At 34.9% G+C, this 20,872-nt stretch overlaps 1 protein-coding gene across 8 annotated transcripts in view; it reads left to right on the top strand.

Annotated features, from left to right (window-relative positions):
- The window catches only part of NDUFAF6 (NADH:ubiquinone oxidoreductase complex assembly factor 6), a 29,119-nt gene extending 8,627 nt beyond the window's left edge, over positions 1-20,492 (top strand). For 3 of the 8 annotated variants that reach the window (XM_039866363.1, XM_039866361.1, XM_039866362.1), the window contains exons 3-9: positions 1,274-1,396; positions 5,272-5,328; positions 8,697-8,799; positions 9,839-9,972; positions 10,636-10,737; positions 12,236-12,292; positions 16,175-20,492. In XM_039866363.1, the coding sequence (XP_039722297.1) occupies positions 1,274-1,396; positions 5,272-5,328; positions 8,697-8,799; positions 9,839-9,972; positions 10,636-10,737; positions 12,236-12,292; positions 16,175-16,303 (705 nt within the window). In that variant the 3' untranslated portion in view covers positions 16,304-20,492. Of the gene's footprint in view, positions 1-1,273; positions 1,397-2,130; positions 2,260-5,271; positions 5,329-8,696; positions 8,800-9,838; positions 9,973-10,635; positions 10,738-12,235; positions 12,293-12,999; positions 14,453-16,174 lie in introns of those variants that run through there. The other 5 variants (XM_039866364.1, XM_039866365.1, XM_039866357.1 and 2 more) reach the window with 4 other exon arrangements.
- The last annotated feature ends 380 nt before the right edge of the window (positions 20,493-20,872 follow it).

Genomic DNA, 20,872 nt, shown 5'->3' with positions numbered 1-20,872 from the left:
TTGTGGACATTATACTAAGTGAAATAAGAGACAAAAACTAATACATACGATTTCATTAATAAATGAAATTTAAAAAACAACCCCCCCCAAACTCATAGATACAGAGACTAGATTGGTGGTTGCCAGAAGTGGGGGTGGGGAGGTGGGTGAAATAGATAAAGGTGGTCAAAAGTACAAACTTTCAGTTATAAATATGTCCTGGGGATGTAATTCACAGTATGGTGAATATAGTTAATAATACTGTTTTGTATATTTGACAGTGGCTGACAGAGTAGATCTTAAAAATTCTATTCACAAGAATAAACTGTGGTTGTGGATATTAACTAGAGTTACTGTGATCATTTTGCAATATATGCATATATCAAATTGTTATACATCTGAAACTAAGATACTGTTATATGTCAAATACATCTCAACTTAAAATAATTTACCCTTAGATTTAGCATGCACTGGTGATTCTTGCTTGAACCTAACACGGTCATTTTTAATCAGTAGTGAGTGACAGAGACTGTCTAATAATCTTTTAAAAAATTAATGAATGAATGCATTTATTTAAAATGTACATACAGTAAAATTCACTTTTTGTGGTGTACAGTTCTATAGGTTTTGAAAATTGCATAGTGTCATGTATTCACCACCACATTCATGATACAGAACAATTCCAGTAACCCCAAAAATTCCCTCATGTGCCCCTTTGTAGTTACTCCCACTCCTCACCCATAATCTTTTGCATATCCTAGTTTCAGGTTTTTTGAAGTAAGTCTCAAATTTTTCCATCTGTAAACGTTTCAGTATGCATCTCTAATAGATAATTTACTTAAAAATAACCACAATGCCATTATCATACATTGAAAATTTAACAATAGTTCCTTAATGTCATTAAACATCCAGTGTTCAGATTTCCTTGTCTCTCTCTTCAAATCAGTATTCAAATAAGGTCCACATGTTATGACCAGTAGATCTGGCTCTTAAATCTCTTCATCTAAATGTTTCCCCTCCCTCTTTTTGTTTTTTTCTTGCAATTATTTTCTGGAAGGCTCTTGTATCTTTGAATGCAGACCTTGAAACTATTTTTGCATAAGCACCAAATAATTTGCAGCTTTTACTTAGAAAACTCTTAATGGCAACAATTTAACTTAAAGGAAAAATTAAAACAAACAGGTATAGAATTAAACTTAGTTTTTGACTGACTTATGTGATTATGCAGTCAGAAATTCTGTTTTTTGAGACTGTAAATAATGCATTTATTAACATTTTTAAACACTGTTTACAGGTTAAGGACTCAGTTTCTGAGAAAACAATTGGACTGATGCGAATGCAGTTTTGGAAAAAAACTGTGGATGATATATACAGTGACAATCCACCACATCAGCCTGTGGCCATTGAACTATGGAAGGTAAAAGAAAAAAGTGCTACTTTTAATTCGTAAGAATCATATTTGAGAGTACTTTTTGATGCATACGATTTGGATAATAGCGATGGGCAGTCTATCTTGAAAATATTCGTAGGTTCGTGTAATGTTCAGATATATGTTAGTTTGGACAGAAGAATTTAAAATCACTAATAATTTGCACAGATCTTTAGTGTATTTCTTTCTTAAAGGAAAAAAGAGGAATCTGATCTCTTTATGTTATAAATTATTTTTTCACATATTTGGTTGCAGAATTTAAACCCTACACATTTTAAAGCTATAACTGTTAAATTTTCTGTTCTGTCTGCCCAGCAGCTCCTTATTCCAGTGCTTTAATCCATACTCTGGGCTATAGAGAAACGTGTTGATCTTTTGTGAAGGGAGACATGCTTTCACTATTGTCCAGACACAAATCTAAAACTACTGTTCTAGTTTGATATAATTATCTATTCGTTGATGACTTTTAGGTATTAGAGAATGAGCTAGAATATTGTTTGTATAGACAGATGTATGTAGTTTTATATTTAAGTAGCTAAATGGATCCCTCATTCATAAACAGCCATGCGCAGTTTAGAAATATGCTAAACTGTGAACAGAAGAAGGAAATTAGGTGCCTTTCAGTATTGATCTGTGTCCCCACTGTAATATGATGAATGCCAAAAGACAGTTTCTGTAACAAGAGCCTCTGACAGACCTGACAGTGGTACACCTCTTCTCAGGCCTGCGCACCAGCAGAGGCAGACCCCGTTTCTGGGCCCCAGATTGACTTCACAGAGCCCCAGTAAGGATGGAAAGCCAGGCCCCTCCCCTCCCCACTGGGGACTGAGAAGAAAAGTGGATGGGAAGCTGTGAGTATTAGATTAGTTGTTAACCTGTACTCATCCCTTCAAGAACCTCAACCTAGGTGACTCAGAATGGAGAAAAATTATAATCCAGAAACTGTAATATTTTATACACAAACCTGACTTCAGTAGAGGTTTATGCTAAGACTTGCACTGAAGGTTCTGGCCTTTGTCCAGAAATATCATGGACAATTGGAGATTCCTTTAACACAAATTTATATTGCCTTGGCTTCTCTTTAAAAAACCAGAAGACATCTGAATTACAGAATGTTTACATGTGTGCCAGTTTGTCCATTTTTATAATGCTTAAATTTTGATGGTTAATGTTGGCCAGCTTTCTGAGATGACCGGTGTTGAAAACTAATAGGAATATTTAAAAGAAGCAGGTAGTGTTTCGAGCATTTGCCCTCTCTGTGTGTCCTCTATCCCTCCCCATTCTGTGAGAACATATACATATTGTACCACTCTCAATGGAAAGTATAAAACTTTCCATTGGTTTTTGATAGTTTCAGGTTCTTTAGAAGATTAAATAGGGAAACAGTGACGGTGTTGTCCAGAGAGCACTTTCTTGCTGCTTTCTTTCATTGGTGCCTTTGGGGTACAAATAATTGAATATATATAATTTCTTGTACATTTCATATGGGCTTCTCCATTTCTCTGTTTATTAATTTTAGTTGCAGTTTAAATTTATGTTTATTGCCACGGTTTTTATTCTATTTGACTTCTCTTTGCAGTTTTGATACTTTATTCAGGTGGTTTTTGGCTTATAAATATTTTTTACATTGATCTCTGATTTCCTTCAGAATTAGACAGAAGAACTATATTTTGTGATCAAGGAACTGCAGCTGTTATATTTTCAGCCTTGAGTAAAGAAGACTCTGACTTTTCATTGGTTAAATATTTATTGAGTACTTTATATGCCAGGAATGGTGTTTGACAACATGGTTACAAAGCTCAAACATGCCCTGCCCCACTCAGATACGTGCAAAATAAGATACGAGCAGTACTCTGTAAAGAATGAGGAATCCCAGGCTGATTCTTGGGGTTGGGGAGAGAAGCCTGTGGAGAGTCCTGCTGTGTGATAATAGTAATGCCCAGAAGAGCACTTGGGAACCAACTCCATGCAGTCCTTTTAGCTTCTGTTCGGTTGCTGCCACGCAAAGTGGGCCCCTTTGTCACATAAATGTGTATTGGTGTGCGTGCTAGCTAGCCTTTATATTTTAATGTCAGTGACATCTTAGTGTCTAAGTTGAAGCATAGAATATTCCTAAGACTTTATGTTTCACTACTGTTACTGTTGTGAAAATATATCATACTTAATGTTAATTTGGCAAGAAAACGATGTTTTTAAAACTTGTTTGGAAATAATTTCAAACTTTCAGAAAGTTCTCAAAATTAAAAATAGTGCAAGAACATCTCTGTACCCTTTACTCAGACTTACCTATTGTTAACATTTTATCCATTTGTTAATCATTTGTATATGTTCACTCAATGTATGTATGTGTGCATGCTTGAGTTCTCTCTCCTGTCTCTGTATATGTATTTTCACATTCAGTTTTTTTTCTGAATCATTTGAGTGTAAGTTACAGACATCATGGCCCTTTATTTCTAAATACTTTACTATTTCTTAAGACTAAAGACATTCTCTTAGATAACCAAAACAGTTACTGATTTTAGTAAATTTAACTTTGATATAACACTTTTATCTAATTTTCATACTACAGTTTTGTCAGTTGACCCAATAATGGCCACTAAGTTATTTTTCCCCTCCTGTATAGGATCCAGTCTAGAGTCAAGTATTATTTGCCATGTGTCTTTAGTCTACTTTAATTTGGAATATTTTCACAGCTTTTCTCTTCTTGACATTTTTGAAGAATATAGCCCCTCCAAGGTATCACATCTAGAGGCAAATTTTGTGCATCTATTCTTTATTGGAGTTGTTAATTTTCATCATCCAGTCAAGATGTTGCCTGTTTTTTCCCATTGTATAATTCATTATGCAATTATAATTCCCCTGGCAACTAATCAACTTTAAGACAATGCAGATATTCTACTCCTCATTAATTTCCCCTAAAACTTAGCATTCATTGATGATTCTAATTTGATTTAGTATTTACTATTATGATTGCAGAATGATAATTTTCCAATTCTAATACTCTGTCCACATTTACCAGTTGGCACTCTACTATAAGCAAGAACTCTCACTCTCCTATATTTATTTGTTTATTAATTATTGTTATGGACTCACGAATCCCTATTTTTTTTTAGTAGTTTATAATTCATAACTAAACTTAATTATTTGATGTTCAAATAGTCCCAGGTTGGATAGCCCATTTAAACTGGCTCTCTGTGTCTTTTTAAAACCTTCCCCCCCATTTTTTTTTTGTTTTCTATTTTCTGGCATAGTAAAATATTCTGGGATCATCTTGAATCTCCCTTGCCCCAACTCTGGAATCACTCATTTCTCTAGAGCCCTATTTTTTTGGGGGGAATGGTATTATAGACCAAGATTTGGGCACCATGTATGCTCTTTCCTACTGGAGTGTCTTTATTTGCTAAAATAACACTGTCTTCTGCAGATTATCATCTTTGGAGTTTTAGTTACTCTTTTCCTTTTTGGAGAAGTGGTTATTTTCATTAAATAGTATCTTTAATGAAAGATACTATTTTATTAAAGTTTGTAATAAGTAAGCTTAGAAGTTAGGGTGCATCACATAACAAGCTCAGTATTGAATTCTTGTTTTTGTTTTGAAAGTGGAATCGTCAAATTACTAATAGTATAAGAAGAAAAGACAGATTAGTGGAAAAGTTTTGGATATATTATCTTTACTTGGAAATGTTTTGAAATGTTTTCTGGGGACATTTTCTTTTCCCCTGGTATTTCTTTAACATGGATGTTTATCTGGTGATGAATTATTACAAATGTTCCTTTACTTAGTTTTATATTTGGCTGTTATTTCATTCAGGTCTGCAGAAGTAATTTTTCGTACTTTCTACTTACAACACTCTTGTTTTTAGGCTGTCAAAAGACATAATCTGACTAAAAGATGGCTTATGAAAATCATCGATGAAAGAGTAAGTTGAAATTGCTAAATTCTTAACTTTTTTTTTCCTTTTTAATCCTTAAGCTAATTTTTCAGGGGGGAAATATTTTAGTATGTGTATGTGTGGAGATATTTAGAGAACTATGTGATTTTATCCATTCTCTATCACTGTATGCTACCTGCCTCAGTCCCTCCTCTCCCCCTGCACTTTGAGGCAGACAAGTAAAGACGGCACCCAGGCGGAGGCATATGTGTACACATCCACACTCTACTGTTTTGGGTTTTTTTAATGGAAATTTTCATTTCAATTCTACATACAGATGTAGAGAGAATAGTGTAATTTACTTTCATGTATCTGTCACACAGCTTTAATAGTTTATAAACACATGTCCAGTTTGTTTCATTTATATTCTACCAACTCCCCTCACTAACTGCCATTGGATTGTTTTAAAGTAAACGCCAGGCATTTGATCTGCAAATATATATGTGTCTTGAAAAGATAAAAACTTAAAAAAAATAACCACAATACAATGATCATATCTTAAAAATTTATGGGTAGTTCCTTAATATCATCAAATCTTGAGTAGTCATACACATTCCTTTATGTACACCCAGTATTTGGATCAATGTCCAAATAGTGAAAGGAATAAGGAAAGTGTGAGGGTTCTAGTGAGTGGAATTCTATACTAAATTCTTATAACTGAGTTCTAGTTCCAGCAAGCATCAAGTGTACAAATTGCTCGATGACCTGAGCTGACTTGTATAATCTTTCTGACACATTGTTGTCTCAGTGTCCTTACTGGCCTGATATTCATCATGTGCTGTTGTCATGAAAATGTAAGTTAACTTACTCTGTTTGGATATGATCTACTAATAACCGTAAGCTGTGGTATAATATAAGCCAAAATGAGATAATGACTTCAGCATTAATAAAAATTGCTCCATTGGCCTATAGGGTTAATCAGCACTAAGAAAAATCTGTTTTTTCAGATGTCTTCTGTTTTTATGATGTAAAGAAAATTAGAGAACTCAAGATAGAGATAACTTTTCTGTTTAATGGAAAATAACATTTGGCCTTTGCCGGAAGGGATATTTAAAAATAATGGACTGGGATCAATTGCCTCCTCATTGATCTATAGATTCAGTGCAATCCCTGTGAAAATTCCAGCTGCTTTTTTTGCAGAAATTGACAAGTTGATCCTAAAATTCCTATGAGACACAGAATCACCAAGATAATCTTGAAAACAAGAATAAAGTTGGAGGACTCATATTTTTCGATTTTGAAACTTAACTACAAAGTTACAAAAATCAAACTGTGTGGAGTTGGCATAGCGTAGACATATAGACCTATAGAATAGAATTGAGAGTCCAAAAGGGTGTGAAGGTAATTCATTGAGGGAAAGAATAACCTTTTCAACAAATGTTGCCGGGACAACTAGATATCCACATGCAAAAGAATGACTTTGGACTTCTACCTCACACAACTTAACAAAAACTTACTCAAAATGGATCCAAGATCTAAATGTAAGAGTTAAACTGTAAAACTCTGAGAAGAAAGTATAGGTGTAAATCTTAGCAACTTTAGGTTGAGCAGTGGTTTCTTAGATATGATACCAAAAGCAGAAGCAATAAGAGAAAAATAGATAATTTGACTTCATCAAAATTTAAAAATTCAAGAAAGTAAAAAGACAATCCATAGAATGGGAAAAAGTATTTGCCAGTTATATTTGATAAAGGACTAGTATCTAGAATATGTACAGAACTCTTCAAACTCAGCAGTAAAAAATGATAATCCAATTTAAAAATAGGCAAAGAATTTGAGTAAACATTTCTCCAAGGAAGATATACAAATGACCAGTAAGCACCTAAAAAGATGTTCAACATCTTTTCATTAGGGAAATGCAAATCAAAACTGCAATGAGATACTGGTAACTTCATATCCTTTAGAATAGCTATAATAGAAAAGATGAATGATAACAAGTGTTTGTGAAGATGGAGAAATTGAAACATTTCATACATTACTGATGGGAATGTAAAATTGTACAGCTGCTTTGGAAAACAGTTTGGCAACTCTTTAAAAAGTTAAACAGAGTTACCATAGACACAGCAGTTTCATTCCTAGGTTTATACCCAGGAGTAATGAAAACATATGTCCACACAAATGTTTATAGCAGCATTACTTATAATAGTCCAAAAGTGAGAACAACGTATAGTCTGTCAGTGAATGAATAAACAAAATATGATATATCCATAAAATAGAGTATTTATTATTTCTTCAATTAGAAAGAGTGAAGTACTGATAGATGCTCCAACATGGATGAACCTTGATAACATGCTAATTGAAAGAAGCCAGATACAAAAAGCCACATATTGTATCATTGTATGTTTTTAAAATGTCCAAAACAGACAAATCCATGGAAACAAAGTAGATTAGCGGTTTTTCAGGAGATGGAAGTAAGGAATATGGGAAGTGACTGCTTAATGGATATAGAATTTCTTTTTGAGGTGATAAAACCATTCTGGAATTAGTGGTGATAGTTGCACAACTTTGTGAATATACTAAAAACCACTGAACTCTTTATTTTAAAGGGTAAAATTTTATAGTATGTGAATTATGTGTCAATTTTTCTTAAATGTAAAAGATCTGGACATATTTTTTTCCTGGGATCGTTGCTGGTGCCAATTTCCTCCTGACCAAAAAAAAAAAAGGAGGAAGGGGTATATTACCTTGGCAACAGTCTTTGTTTTATTGTAAAAGTGACTAGATTTTACTAAGATTTATATTTTTCTGTTTCTTGGATAGAGTGTGTTCAGTTCATCAATCCTGCTACTTTATTGAGCATGGTTTCTTTTGCGGCAGGGGAACTGGGTATACATTGCCTTTCTTTTTCTAGGCACCTTTTCCTTTTTAAGGACATGGGCTTAATAGTCAAAATGTGTGGGTTTGAATCCTATCCCAACCATTCATTAGCTGTGTGACCTTGGGCATGTTACTGAATGTGTCCATGGCTCAGTTCTTCATCTGCAAAATGGAAAAAATATTAATTTATTAACTTTTGGAGGGGTTGCTAAGATTAAGAAGATAATGTCTAAAGTGAGAGCTCAGTGAAGTCAGTTTCTCATGATACCTTGGGCTATTAAAGAAATTAAAAATTAGGTCAACCCATGTTCATGGTGATTTGTGTATTGAGATTATTCCTAAGGTATTATTTTTGAGGGTGATTTGTAAGAATGAATGTATAGAACTTTAATATTTAAATTTTATTTTAATCTTACCGTGTACTAAATATATACTTAATATCTTTATTATTTATTATTCAGTCTTTTTGAGCAAAACAAGTGTCTTTCTATATAAATTTTGATAATTCAGCAAATTGTTTGCCTTTTGTTTGACTGTAGGAAAAAAATTTGGATGACAAAGCATATCATAATATCCAGGAACTGGAAAATTATGCCGAAAACACACAGAGCTCTCTTCTTTATTTAACACTAGAAATACTAGGTAAGGTTTTCTTTCTATTTCATACTTTTTCAAATAAAACACCTTTCAGACTTCATTCTTTTATAATTTGACAATCTAACCAGTTTAACACTGAAGTTTTTGTGCTATTTATAACAAAACAGCTTTTTTTTTTTTTTTTTGAGCAAGAAGGGGAATATATATCTTTCTTTGGAGTGCAGACTAATCAAAATACTTAGACTCTAATAAAAGTGACTTAGCTACCTCATGGGAATGTTGTAGTTAATCACCTGGTAATTACAGATGCTTTTACTTTTTTAAACATCTACGAATTGGAAGGCTTGTAGCTTGATTCTGCCTTCCCTGTCAATAATTCTTCTCCATGTAAAAAAAAATAATAGAAGAAATAAACCTGCATTTCTAAGTTTTTCTATAAATATTTAAATAAAATTTTTCTTTAAAAAAAACAACAAAAACTAATTTAGATGGTACTTTTCCTCCGCTAACTTTATTCTAAGTTGATGAAGTCTTATTGTAATGAAGATTGTAGTGAGAAAATTATTTGAGACAAGAACAATAGCATCCATCTGAAGAAGGTAATATATCTTTCTGTCGCCCTAAAAGAATAACACAAGTCCCTAGTGAATTTCCCAGGCCTGTTCTGCCTGCACGTTTGGTGACATGTTTGCCAACACAATGAAAGGAGGGAGCGAAGAGCAAAACGTTTGTTAAGCATATACTTAAAATGAGGTCATATGGAAATTGCACTGAGGAGAAGAAATGGAAGACTTGTAATGTTTTCCATGATAGCTGATTAAAATTCCCAGTGTGTTCTTGGTGTGCTGTAGTCTGAGAAAAACTCTTATTTAAAAGTTGAAGTTTAGAAACCTGCCTGTGGCAAATGGTCAACTTGTTTTTGTGCCCAGAGTTTTACTCAAAGATCTTGTTTTTCATATATTAATGAATTAGGATAAACACCTAGTTTTACATGTTTAGGTGATTTCTCTTTGCTACTTCTGTAGACTTGTTAAGCATTTAAAGAGAAAGGAGCAGCCCCGCTGTTTAATTTCTAAAATCATAGGTGTAAAGGATCTTCATGCAGATCATGCTGCAAGTCACATTGGAAAAGCACAAGGCATTGTCACTTGTTTGAGAGCAACACCGTATCATGGTACCAGAAGAAGGGTGTTCCTTCCCATGGATATTTGTATGCTGGTAAGGCTATTATTTGTGCACTGTAATAATTTACCTCAGGAATATTAGAGAGATGTTATCTCTTGGTTCTTTGCTTAGTCTATTCAAGTAACTGCTTTGAAATGAATGCATATCGCTTTTTTGCTCCATAGTTATCAAGTGAGAATTTCATCAGTCAGGCATTTTAGGTCTCTGGTGGAGCTATGCAAAAGAAGATCCAGAGAACCTCAATTGGTGTAGCTTCATGTTGCTGCCCTACTCCCTCCTAAGCAATTAGAGTCATTATTCCTAGTGCTCACCGTAGCCTCTTCTTTATTTTAAATAAAGGAGGGAAGTTAAGTCTTTTAAAAATATTGTTTATGAGAACTTTTGTTTTCTATATGAGATTTTTATTGTCTGTACTTTTAAACTTTTTATGTGTTCAGTTTTTTTCCTTGTATATTTTTGTTCTACCTATAACTGTTGTTAATTAACATCTTGCGTTGCATATTCTTCCAAGAGAGTGTATGTATTTATGTGTGTCTCTATATATACACATACAGAACAGGCACAGATACACATATATGTACACATATATTTTTAAAAACAAAATAGGCATTATACTGTTCTCTTATTTATTTTCTCGAGCTAAGTTAGTTTTAAGTGAGCTTTTCAATTGCTAATATAATGTATTTTCCAACACAGCATGGTGTTTCACAAGAAGATTTTCTGAGGAAGAACCAAGATAAAAATGTGAGAGATGTGATATATGATATTGCCAGCCAGGCACACTTGCACCTAAAGCATGTAGGTAGCCTCTTATTGCCAAATTATTTAGGAAACTATCATTTCTAGGTGTGGCTATTTCTGGAGCATGTTGTGGTGTTCCCTACTGGGCAGTCCGTAATTCATCTTATTGAAATCTCAGTGAATTTGTCTCAGGGATGATTGTAAACTTTCTCTACTTAAAAAAGTCCTCCTCTGAGCAGATATATACATCCTTAACACAGTAAATCAAGCCTGAGCAGCCTCATTTAGGCTCCTCTGATGTCCCCAGCCACCATTTTTCTGTCTCTCAGGGAGCAGTGTGCTTTTGCCTTGCAAGGCCTGCACCTCCCCTACCTCTTCCAGGTCTGCACCTTGTCTCAGCTGTCCTGCCTGGGGTTTTTACTTGGCCTCTCTGATAACTGGCCCCTTTTATCTTCTGGTTTGTTGCTACTGCCTGAAGTTACAGGCAGCCCAGGGGACCCTTCTGTTCCTTATTTTTCTCTCACAATTAACCTTTTTTGAATAAGTGGTCTGTATTCATTGTTACCTCAAGGCCCTCACCACCCTTGCACTGTTTATCATGCTGTAATTTGGCTTCCATCTTGCCCACTCTAACAATAATCACTAGTAAATAATCTCCTTATTGCCATAGTTAAAGAGTATTTATTTTAGAGAGAGTCGATGTAACAGAGGTGGAATCAATTAGACTAGATAACTGATTGTGGCAGGATCAGGGAGAGAGAAAGTTAAATGCTGCACAGACTTCAAATAGAAATGGTGATGGTGCCATCCAGAGACAATAATAAAAAAGCAGTGGTATGCTAGGTGCTGATCTATAGACTTTGGACTAGCTGCTGGACGTCACTGAATATAGGGAGATTAGAGGACATTTAGAGAGATGAGCTATTGAAGAATGCAGGACTGTGACTTTGAAAGGAGCAGAACTGGAGAAAGATTTAGGAGTCATACACACAGAGTAAAGCTCTGAATTTGGATGGTGTTGCCCAAGGAGAATGTCCATCTAGGTAGGAGGACCAAGGTCCACATCTATTTCTCAAGTTGAAGGAGAAAGGACCATTTATTGGGAAGAAGAAGAAGGGAAGAATGATCAAAGAAGTAGGAGAACTGAGAGTTGATGTGTTGGAAACCAAGGGAGGAGCAAATTCCAAGAAAAGGGAATAATAAAGTTGTGCATGCTACAGGGAGATTGAAGAGAAAAGGTGAGTATGATGGTTAGTAAATTGTGGATGATTTTAAAGACAGCAATTTTAGTAAACCGAGGTAAAACCAAAAGGTAGAGGGTTAAGTCAGCCAGGTAGTAGAGGCGGTTACCTGACAATATAAAGGAAAACCTGGAGACAGGAGCAGGCTTAAGAAATTAATCTTAATCGACAGGAGATGAGAACTGTTTTTTTCTTTTGAGAGAGGCCCTAATTGTGTTGTTAAACTGGCGCATTTTGTTCACTTTCTGGGGGAGAATGTTTATTTTCAGAAATATTTCTATTTCAAACTAGTTTCCTTTTGTCTTCTTTTTTAGGCTAGGTCCTTCCACAAAAGTGTTCCTGTGAAAGCATTTCCTGCTTTTCTTCAGACAGTAAGTAGATTAACAGAAAAGACTGTTTAATTAATGAAGCAGACGTGTATGACCTCTTTTTCTATTTTATGAGGTTCCCAATGCAGTGCTTTAGTTCAGAGGCTGTTTGTTTCCCTCCCTTACGGTTTTGTTAGTTGTCTCTTGCCTTGGTGATGGTAGTGCCCGGGTTTCCCAGGGACAGGTGGGTGGTCAGTGGTAGCCCTGACTGCAGCCAGACTGCATCATGTGGAATCTGCTTTGCCACTTGCGAACCATGGGAATTTAAGGCTCTTAGCTACCATGTTACTCGGTTTACTCATAGGTAAAATGGGAGTCATGTAAGAAGCTACCTCATAGGATTGTTAGGCGACATGTAGCTGAGTATTACTTATGATTCCAGTAATATGTTCTCTTTTGGGACCACACTCTACAGTGTTCCTGAACAGTGTTCACAGACCAGTGCTGCATCAGAATAACCTGGAAAGCTTTGAAAAGTACAGATTCCTGGAGTCTTCTTAACTAAGACAGACTCTGGGGATTGAGGAAGGTGGGACTCCTAGGAGAATCTGTGATTTAAAAAAGTTGCCCAGGTGATTCCAACGTGTGGCCAGTTGAGAAATGAGAATGGCTTCCAATTATTTAGCACCTATTATGGAACAGGCTCTGAGCTAGGTCATTTCATACATTATTCCTAATCATCCTTAGACATGGTTTACTTCATTTTGTAGGCAAAAACCAAGATTCAAAGGTTTGTGATCTTTGAAAATTGAAAACTCATGAATTTTCTACAATACCAAACAACATCTACCTTTTCCCCTAAAATATGTTAAAGATTCATTTATATCCCTTTACATCTTCTATCCTAGGTCTCAGATCTGAGTCTTCATAATCATTTTGTTTCTTTACTGGGTTTACTTATTATAAATGTAATATATTAATATTTTAGATGTTCATGTAAGAGGAGGCAAAAGAAGAAATTAGAATCCTCTCACAGTTTGATCCTTTCCAGAGATAATGTCTGTTCATCTATCTGGATGTTTTATGTTCATAAAATTACATATATATTTTTGTATAAATGAGGTGTCAAGCATCTTTCTATCAACACATACTGTTTTATATCACTGTTTTTTAATGGTTATTTATTTGGTTATTTGGTCTTAATGATTATTTGCTGATGTACCATCACCCGTTTAACTTACTTTCTAATTTAAGCTCCATGAAGTTTAAGGACTTTGTTTTATTCACTTCTGAGAAAAAAGTTTTTCTCAACTCTGGTTACCTATTAGAATCCTTTGGGGAGCTTTAAATATAAAAAGATCTAAAAAAAAACAAAAGTGATGTTGGGTCTCTCCTCAAACCAATTAAATCACAATATCTTAAGAGGTTGGATCCAGACATTGATACTTTTTAAAAGCTCCCCCAGTAATTGTGAAGTATACTAGGCTAAGAACCACTATCTTAGACTAGTGGTTCTCGCTGTGTAGCCCCTGGACCAGCAATGTTGGCCTCACCTGGGAACTTGTTAAAAATGCAGATCTTGGGTCCCACTGCAGACCAAGTGAATCAGACACTCTTGGGGCTGGAGCCTAGCTCTGTTTCCATCCTGTGCTAGGAAAAACTGGAGGGACTGCTACTGGCCTACATCCTCAGTCCAGCTGGGGTACATCTCTTCTTGTTTGTTTTATATGTGAGACATCCATTAATTATTTTGTCCAAATAAAAGGTTTTGCTGCTTAAAAACTATTTGAAAATGACTAGGTTATAGTATGTTCTTCTCCACAGATAAAGCTTTAAAAAGCCATATTCAGAAATTGTAATGCCTTGGAGAATTTTACGGTGAATTTGTTATATCAAACAATTTACTTATTGTTAGCCAAACTTTCCTTTGAACCCCATCCTAATTTGTGAATGTCCAGTTGAGCTCTAATTTGGAGGTCATCTATTTTAATGGAATTTTCTCCTAATTGTAAAAGCAGTACATTCTCGTATTAGAGATGTGGACAACATAAAAAGAATATTAGAAGAAAATCCATCAACTATAATTCAAAGACCCAGAGATAACCACTATTTATTCTGTTTTTTTTTAATGAATTTTTGTATATAGTTAAAATCACTCTTTATATGTCAGTGTCCTACTTATCAAGCATTTAACCAGATCATTAAAAATATAAGTATATTTAATGGCTGTATAGTATTCTTTTATATGCCTGTACCTTAATTTCATTAACTATTCTTTATAATTAGATAGTTTATAAAGCTGTTAAAATGAACATAATAAATTCTTAGATATGGGAAATTGATCTCAATATATTGCGATAAAAAGGCATATTGTAGAACATTACAAATAATACAAGCTCTTTCTTCCAAAAAAAAGAAAATGTGAAACTATACTAAAATAACTTCAGTTTATTATTTTAAAATGTCTAATATTTGATTATCTACAAATGAATATGATTTATCTGTGTATGTATGCACTTATTATAAAGCATAGCATAGCATAGCATAGCAAACAGCCATGAAAGCTCCACTTAGTCCAAAAACTAGAAAGACACCGTTAAATTGCACTCACGTGTTTTCCCCATCTCATCCCCCTGCCTCTGCCTTCTTCCTCTAAGTAGCTATCCTGAATTTTATATTTATTATTCTCTTACTTTTCTTTCAAAAAAATTTTCCTTATTTTATGTATTCCTAAACAACATGTTGCTTAATTTTATTTTTGAGCTTTATAAAAATGGATCATTTTCAGTTTGTCTTCTAGGTTACGCACACACACACACACACGTTTCTAAGATCTATTCCTATCATTGCATCTAGCTGTAGTACATTCATTTCATTGCAGCATAGTATTCCATTGTGTGAAGTTTATGTCTTCCTTTTTTTTTGTCAAAGCACTTGTGGGTTGAGGTGTTTTGCTAATATAACCAAGGCAGTCATGCATATTTGTGCACGTATCTCCTATTGTGCATGTATAAGTTTAGGGTTTAAAAAATAGATACTAAATTTGTATGTACCTCATCTGTTTATAAGTGTATAGTAAAAAAGTCTGGGAGAAAATCCATTCCTTTTGTTTTCTTTCTGCTCATCTGTGTATTCTAGAGAATCCACAAGCATGATCGCTGTTGGATCACACAGGTTGTGAAGCAGAGCTCTAAGGGGAACTGTGCACGTGGACTGAAGAGAGTGGTGTCTCTTAGAATTGTGCAATGTAAAACTGAGTGGCTTATCAGTTTAGTAAGAAAGTTATTGAAATAAAATAAAAATTTATAAATCAATAAAAGTAAGTGAAAACTGTAAAATAAAGAGTACTTACTGCTCATTGTCAGCGTTTTCCATCCTGCTCCCATCCCATTGAAAGCGTTGTCAAGTTTTGTGTGATGGGGGAACCGTGGGTGACATTTATAGGGACCTGCAATTGTTCTTGGTTGAAAATCGTTTTCTAGCAGGAGCATGGAGGCCCATTAAACTTTTTCACAAAATAACTTTTTAAAGAAAGAGCTTGAGCTCCTCCTCATGGCACAATGCATTTTTACCGGCCGGGGCTGGTGATGGTATTCATTTTCCTTGACTGAAACACCCCTTTTGTATTCTACAATCTAGTAATAAGACCTGGCAAACAACAATTTCTCCGATCTTTTTACATTTTACCAGAACACTATAAGTTACTATCAGAATTGATTTACTGTTTCTAGTATTAGCTCTGTGATCCTGTTTTACTGGCCTAATAGAAACTTCTGAGAAGATGTCTTTATTTTCTCTCTCCTTTTTAACTTTCTCATTTAAATTCTTAGTATGTAGAAGACCATCTCAGGGAAACTAAAGTAGCCTTAATACTTGTAATTTTTCTTTAGTTTCTTTTAAATACTTAATCATTCTATGATCTAGTGACCATTTTTCTTTTTGTAGGTTGCTCTGGAGGACTATCTAAAGAAAATTCAGCAAGTGGATTTTGATATATTCCACCCATCTTTACAACAGAGGAATACATTACTTCCATTATTTTTGTATGTTCAGTCATGGAGAAAAAGATATTAAAATAATTTTATGGCATTGATATTAATTTACTTTTGTTAGTTTTACCAAAGTATACTCAGTAAGGTTCTTGTTTACAAACAACAGGAACTGACTGTTTACTTAAGGAGAAAACATTTATTGGATGGATGTGTGTAGCTAACAGAATTGATGAGAAGTTACTATGGGGCTAGAGTGCCAAGACTAGCTGAGATTCTGCCACAGGCACTGCTGCTGTCACCATCAGCTCAACAGTGTCTGCTGTGCCACCCTGTAAATTCGGGGCCCCGGGAGGGAGCATCCTTTTAGCTGTGCTTAGGCTGTAGGCTATGCTTCGCCACCAGGGGGCAGGGAGAGGAAACGTCTCTTCCCTTCCACTCCCAGTGACAAGACGGAAGGGGCTCAAGGAGTACACGACTTGCGGGCAGAGAGCCAGAAATCGGAGTCGGAAACAGCTGGGAAAAGTGCTTATTTAGGGGTCATGAAGAGTGAAGTTAATGTTTGAGGAGTGTTAGTCATTATGTTGAGGGCTTTATATCCCTAACATTTAATCTTTTCAATCCCGTGAAAATTTATCCATTATGATAAAATAACTTCTTTAAGATAAGTCAGCTGGCTGGCTATCAAGAGTTGGAACCCTAATTTGACTTTAGGTCTAATTTAAAAACTTGTACTTTTTTGTTAATGCCACTGCTTCACTCTCTGTCATTCTGCATTGCTTTGTGATCATGAACAAAATTGTATTGAACAAAATTGTATTAACAAAACGTGTATTGATGTGAACTATATTCACAAAATTGTATTGAACATTCGTTAAGGGAATTCTACATTTTAGTAGTTTCGCTTCCCAGTGATAAACTCTGTACTGTGCACTTTCATCATTGTTCTCCTTTGATCTTTAAACCTCTATAAAATAAAGGATTTTTTGGTAATTAAATTTAAATTATACTATATACACTAATTGCAAAAACAGAATTGTTTGCATTGCCGGTAATGGCAGGTCTGGACTTTGAATGAGGACTTTGAATCCCAAGGCCAGGATTATACGTTTCCTTTTCTCGCCTCTTCCGTGGTCTTGTGTTCTGTCCATTCACACCTCTGGTGTACTGTTCCACTATCTCGTCTCTCTTACACCTTTGGTTTCAGCTATGAATTAGTGCCTACTGCAATTCTGAATTAGTGATAGCTTAAAATACGACTTTTTTGCAAATAAAACTCAAAAGGCTGCTTATGGGAAAGAATACATTGTTTTGTCATCTTGGGATTCCCTTAGCACCTAGAATGGCTCTTGATTTAAACCAAGTAGAGATTAATAAATGTATAATTGAATGAATGTGCAATGTGATTGTGTATGTTAGCATACTCAGTTGATACTGATGCTGAAATAATATCCTCTCATTTAATTCTGTGGCTTTAGAGAACTTTTCAGTTTATCAGAAAAAGGCAAGTACAAGGAAATGGGATGCATTTCCTCTTGGAATTCTGAATGATCCAGGGTTGAATAGTTTATTAGGTATAGTCTTTGTTAATCAGCATTGTCTGTGAGTCTTCCTAAGTTAAATTTGGCAGCAATCAGCTGCTAAGCATCTTGGTTCTTGTCTAAGGGTCTTTAAAAGAAGGGTTTAAACACTCAGCTAGATTACTGGATTCTTTACTGGTTCAGAAGCCAGGTTACTATTAAGTAAATTCAAAATGGTTTCTAAGCCATTTTAAATTTGATGCTTAAGGATTTGGATGAACTGAAGTTTTCAGTCTCCTAGAGATTAATATGGGGTCTTATTCAGAGACATTTACAGTACCATTCACTTTCTCACGTAAAAGAGACTCCCTTAGCTGGTGCCAACATTCTTTTTTCAGTTTTCAGTCTCTGTTTTTTTAGAGCATTTTAAAGGAGTCAGATAGATTTTCAAACCATCTAAAATGTATTTTGATACTGAATATGTGGAGCGTAATAGATAACATGTTAAGTATAAATTTTAGATTAATCTCAATATAGGTAAATTTGCATGTCATTATAAAATATGTTTTGGGTAGCTCCCAATTAACTGGCAATATCTTTCTCTCCTTTTGGTTAAATCTCTTTTATGAAACTGAGTTACTCTTGAGAAGTACACAGCAGCTAACACTTACTGAACATGATTTTGGGCAGGTGATGGACTCTGTACTTTTATGCATTAATCTTCACAAAGAAGTAGGTCTTTATTTTCTAAATGATAAAACTGCCTCAGAGATGTTAAGTTCAAGGTCATACAGCTATTAGAACTAGAGCTGAATGCCAAACCCACATTACTTCAACGCCAAAGCCCATAGCCCATGTATTTTTACCATTCTCAAGATTGTAAAAGAAATTGCCAAGTTTAAAAGTTCAAGGACACAACTTTTTTCAGAAAAATTTACTGAATAAATTTAGGTACAAATTAGGTTTTAAAAAAGTATAGTTATATAGTTACTACATAAATTCCAACTACAAATTAGATGAGAAATAGGCAACTGAAGTAGATATTAAGTGCTGGTCACTGGGTGGTATAAGCAGGGGTAGCACCACTTTGGAGGACAAAGAAGGTCTCCCAGAGGAGGTGGCATATGAGGGGTGTCAGGAAGGTTGGGTAGGAGCCAGAGTTTGGGGAGGGGGTGTAGATAAATGTTGTGGGGAGGTCCTGGCTGAGAGCATATGAACAAAGGCCAGGATGCAGGATGGATAGCCTTAATTTTTGGCTTTAAGTAAAAAGAACAGAATGTAATGTTCAGAGAGTTCAGGAAAGCTTGTGAATAAAAAGTGGCCACATCCCCTGGTCTAGTGAAACATTTTGAATTAAGATCAAAGGCTTGGGAGTTTATAATTTAACCATTTTAGCAAATCCCTGGGTTTCCTTGGGTTTGTTATAGCTCATATAAATAGAACGTGTCTGTAGACACCAAGCATAATCGATTGCCTTGTCCAGAAAGATCTACAGAGTGTAAACATTATGCAGACAGTTATGAAAACAAAACATTATGCTACTGTTTGTACCTGTAAGGAGGACTGAGCACAAAACCACATTCATCCAGAATTGGAAAGGAGGTCAAGCTGGTTTGGTAGGAGGGGAGAGGAGTTGGGAGAGTGACTGTGAGAATACATTAAATACCTTGGACACCACTCTACCTGTTTTTTTCCTATAATGGACATATTTCTTGGGTAACTGCAATGTTATTTCTTAAAAATTAGACACTTCAATAGACATGAATTTTTCCATCAAATCTATATGTACTGGTTAAAAGAGTTCAGAAACAAAACAAAAAAATAGTACGTGGTGCAACAAATTACTAAATATGTAACTCACTCTGTAGTATAAGCTGAGTAAAGAAATGTTTAAAATTTAGATACAGAGCAGTATCTAAATATACCACCCAGTGACCAGTATAGGCTGTGAAGCACTTCTGACAAGCGTGTGCGCTTTGAAGGAGCTTGACTGCCTGAGTTCAAATTCTAGTGCCACCACCCTAAATAATAGTTATATAACCTCAGCAGGTTACATGAACTGTCTTGTGCCTCAGTTGGTCCATTTGTAAGATGAGCAGAATGATATCAACTTCAACAGTTGTGAGGAGTAAATGAGTTAACACATGTAAAATGTCTGGAACAGTGACCTACAGGTAATAAACAATAAATATTCATATTATTATACAGAAGTCACAACCTGGTGGCCTTAACCAATTTAGGCCTGTAGGTATATGACCAGTAGTTTGGAAGAATTTTGGATGGTGGATATAATAATAAAATGATCGCCAACTCAAATCTGCCTTCACAAAGCATAGCCATGCTTTCTCCCCCAAAGCCAGCTGTATTTCAATTATTATTTTTACAGGACTGTCCTTCACTTAGCCAAATTCTTTGAGTACAAGACAATGTTTTATTCTGCTTTGTATCCCCAGAGCCTGCCATAGATCCTGATGCTGCTCCATAAATCTTTGTGTGCCGCAATATAAGGTGGTGTCAGCTCTCAGGAAATGTTAATGGTTTGAGCTGATAGGTGACGGATAAACTGGAAGTGTGTGTCAGAGATGTGGCAGCTGGGCAGTGCATATGGCATTCAATAAACAAAGTTGTACACAATGAAAAAAAGTTTGTTATTGTATCTGTATGAGGTGATAGATGTTAATTTATGGTAATCATTTCACAATATATTTAAGTCAAGACATGCAGTGCACTTTAAACAATTCTGTGTGTCAATTATATCTCAATAAAACCAAGAGAAAAAATTAGGTTGTTGAGTATGATTGAAAAGCAGAAGAAGGAAAAGTACGGCTGGAAAGATGAATCATAGACACATTAAGATGTTTGGACTTAAGAATGACATGAAATTTGAAAATAAATACCTTGACAATATTCTATAACATGTTTTATGTATATATGGTCGTGGATATTATTTACATTTTTTCTAGTGTAATTATATCTTTAGATAGTACCTTTTAAATCAGATATGAGATAGAATGTCTATTCTTATTTGCTAAGTCTATGTGTTGACTTTTTCCTACCCTCTACAAATACTGTTTTCCTTTGAGTCACCCTTTCCTCATTAAATAGTCTTGCCTTGGTGTATTGTGTGTTTTCCC

The sequence above is a fragment of the Pteropus medius genome, unplaced genomic scaffold (genome assembly GCF_902729225.1).
Source record: "Pteropus medius unplaced genomic scaffold, Ma_sr-lr_union100, whole genome shotgun sequence".
NCBI lineage: Eukaryota > Metazoa > Chordata > Mammalia > Chiroptera > Pteropodidae > Pteropus > Pteropus medius.
The sequence above is the reverse complement of the archived record's forward strand: the minus strand, read 5'-3'. Positions and strand labels throughout refer to the sequence as shown.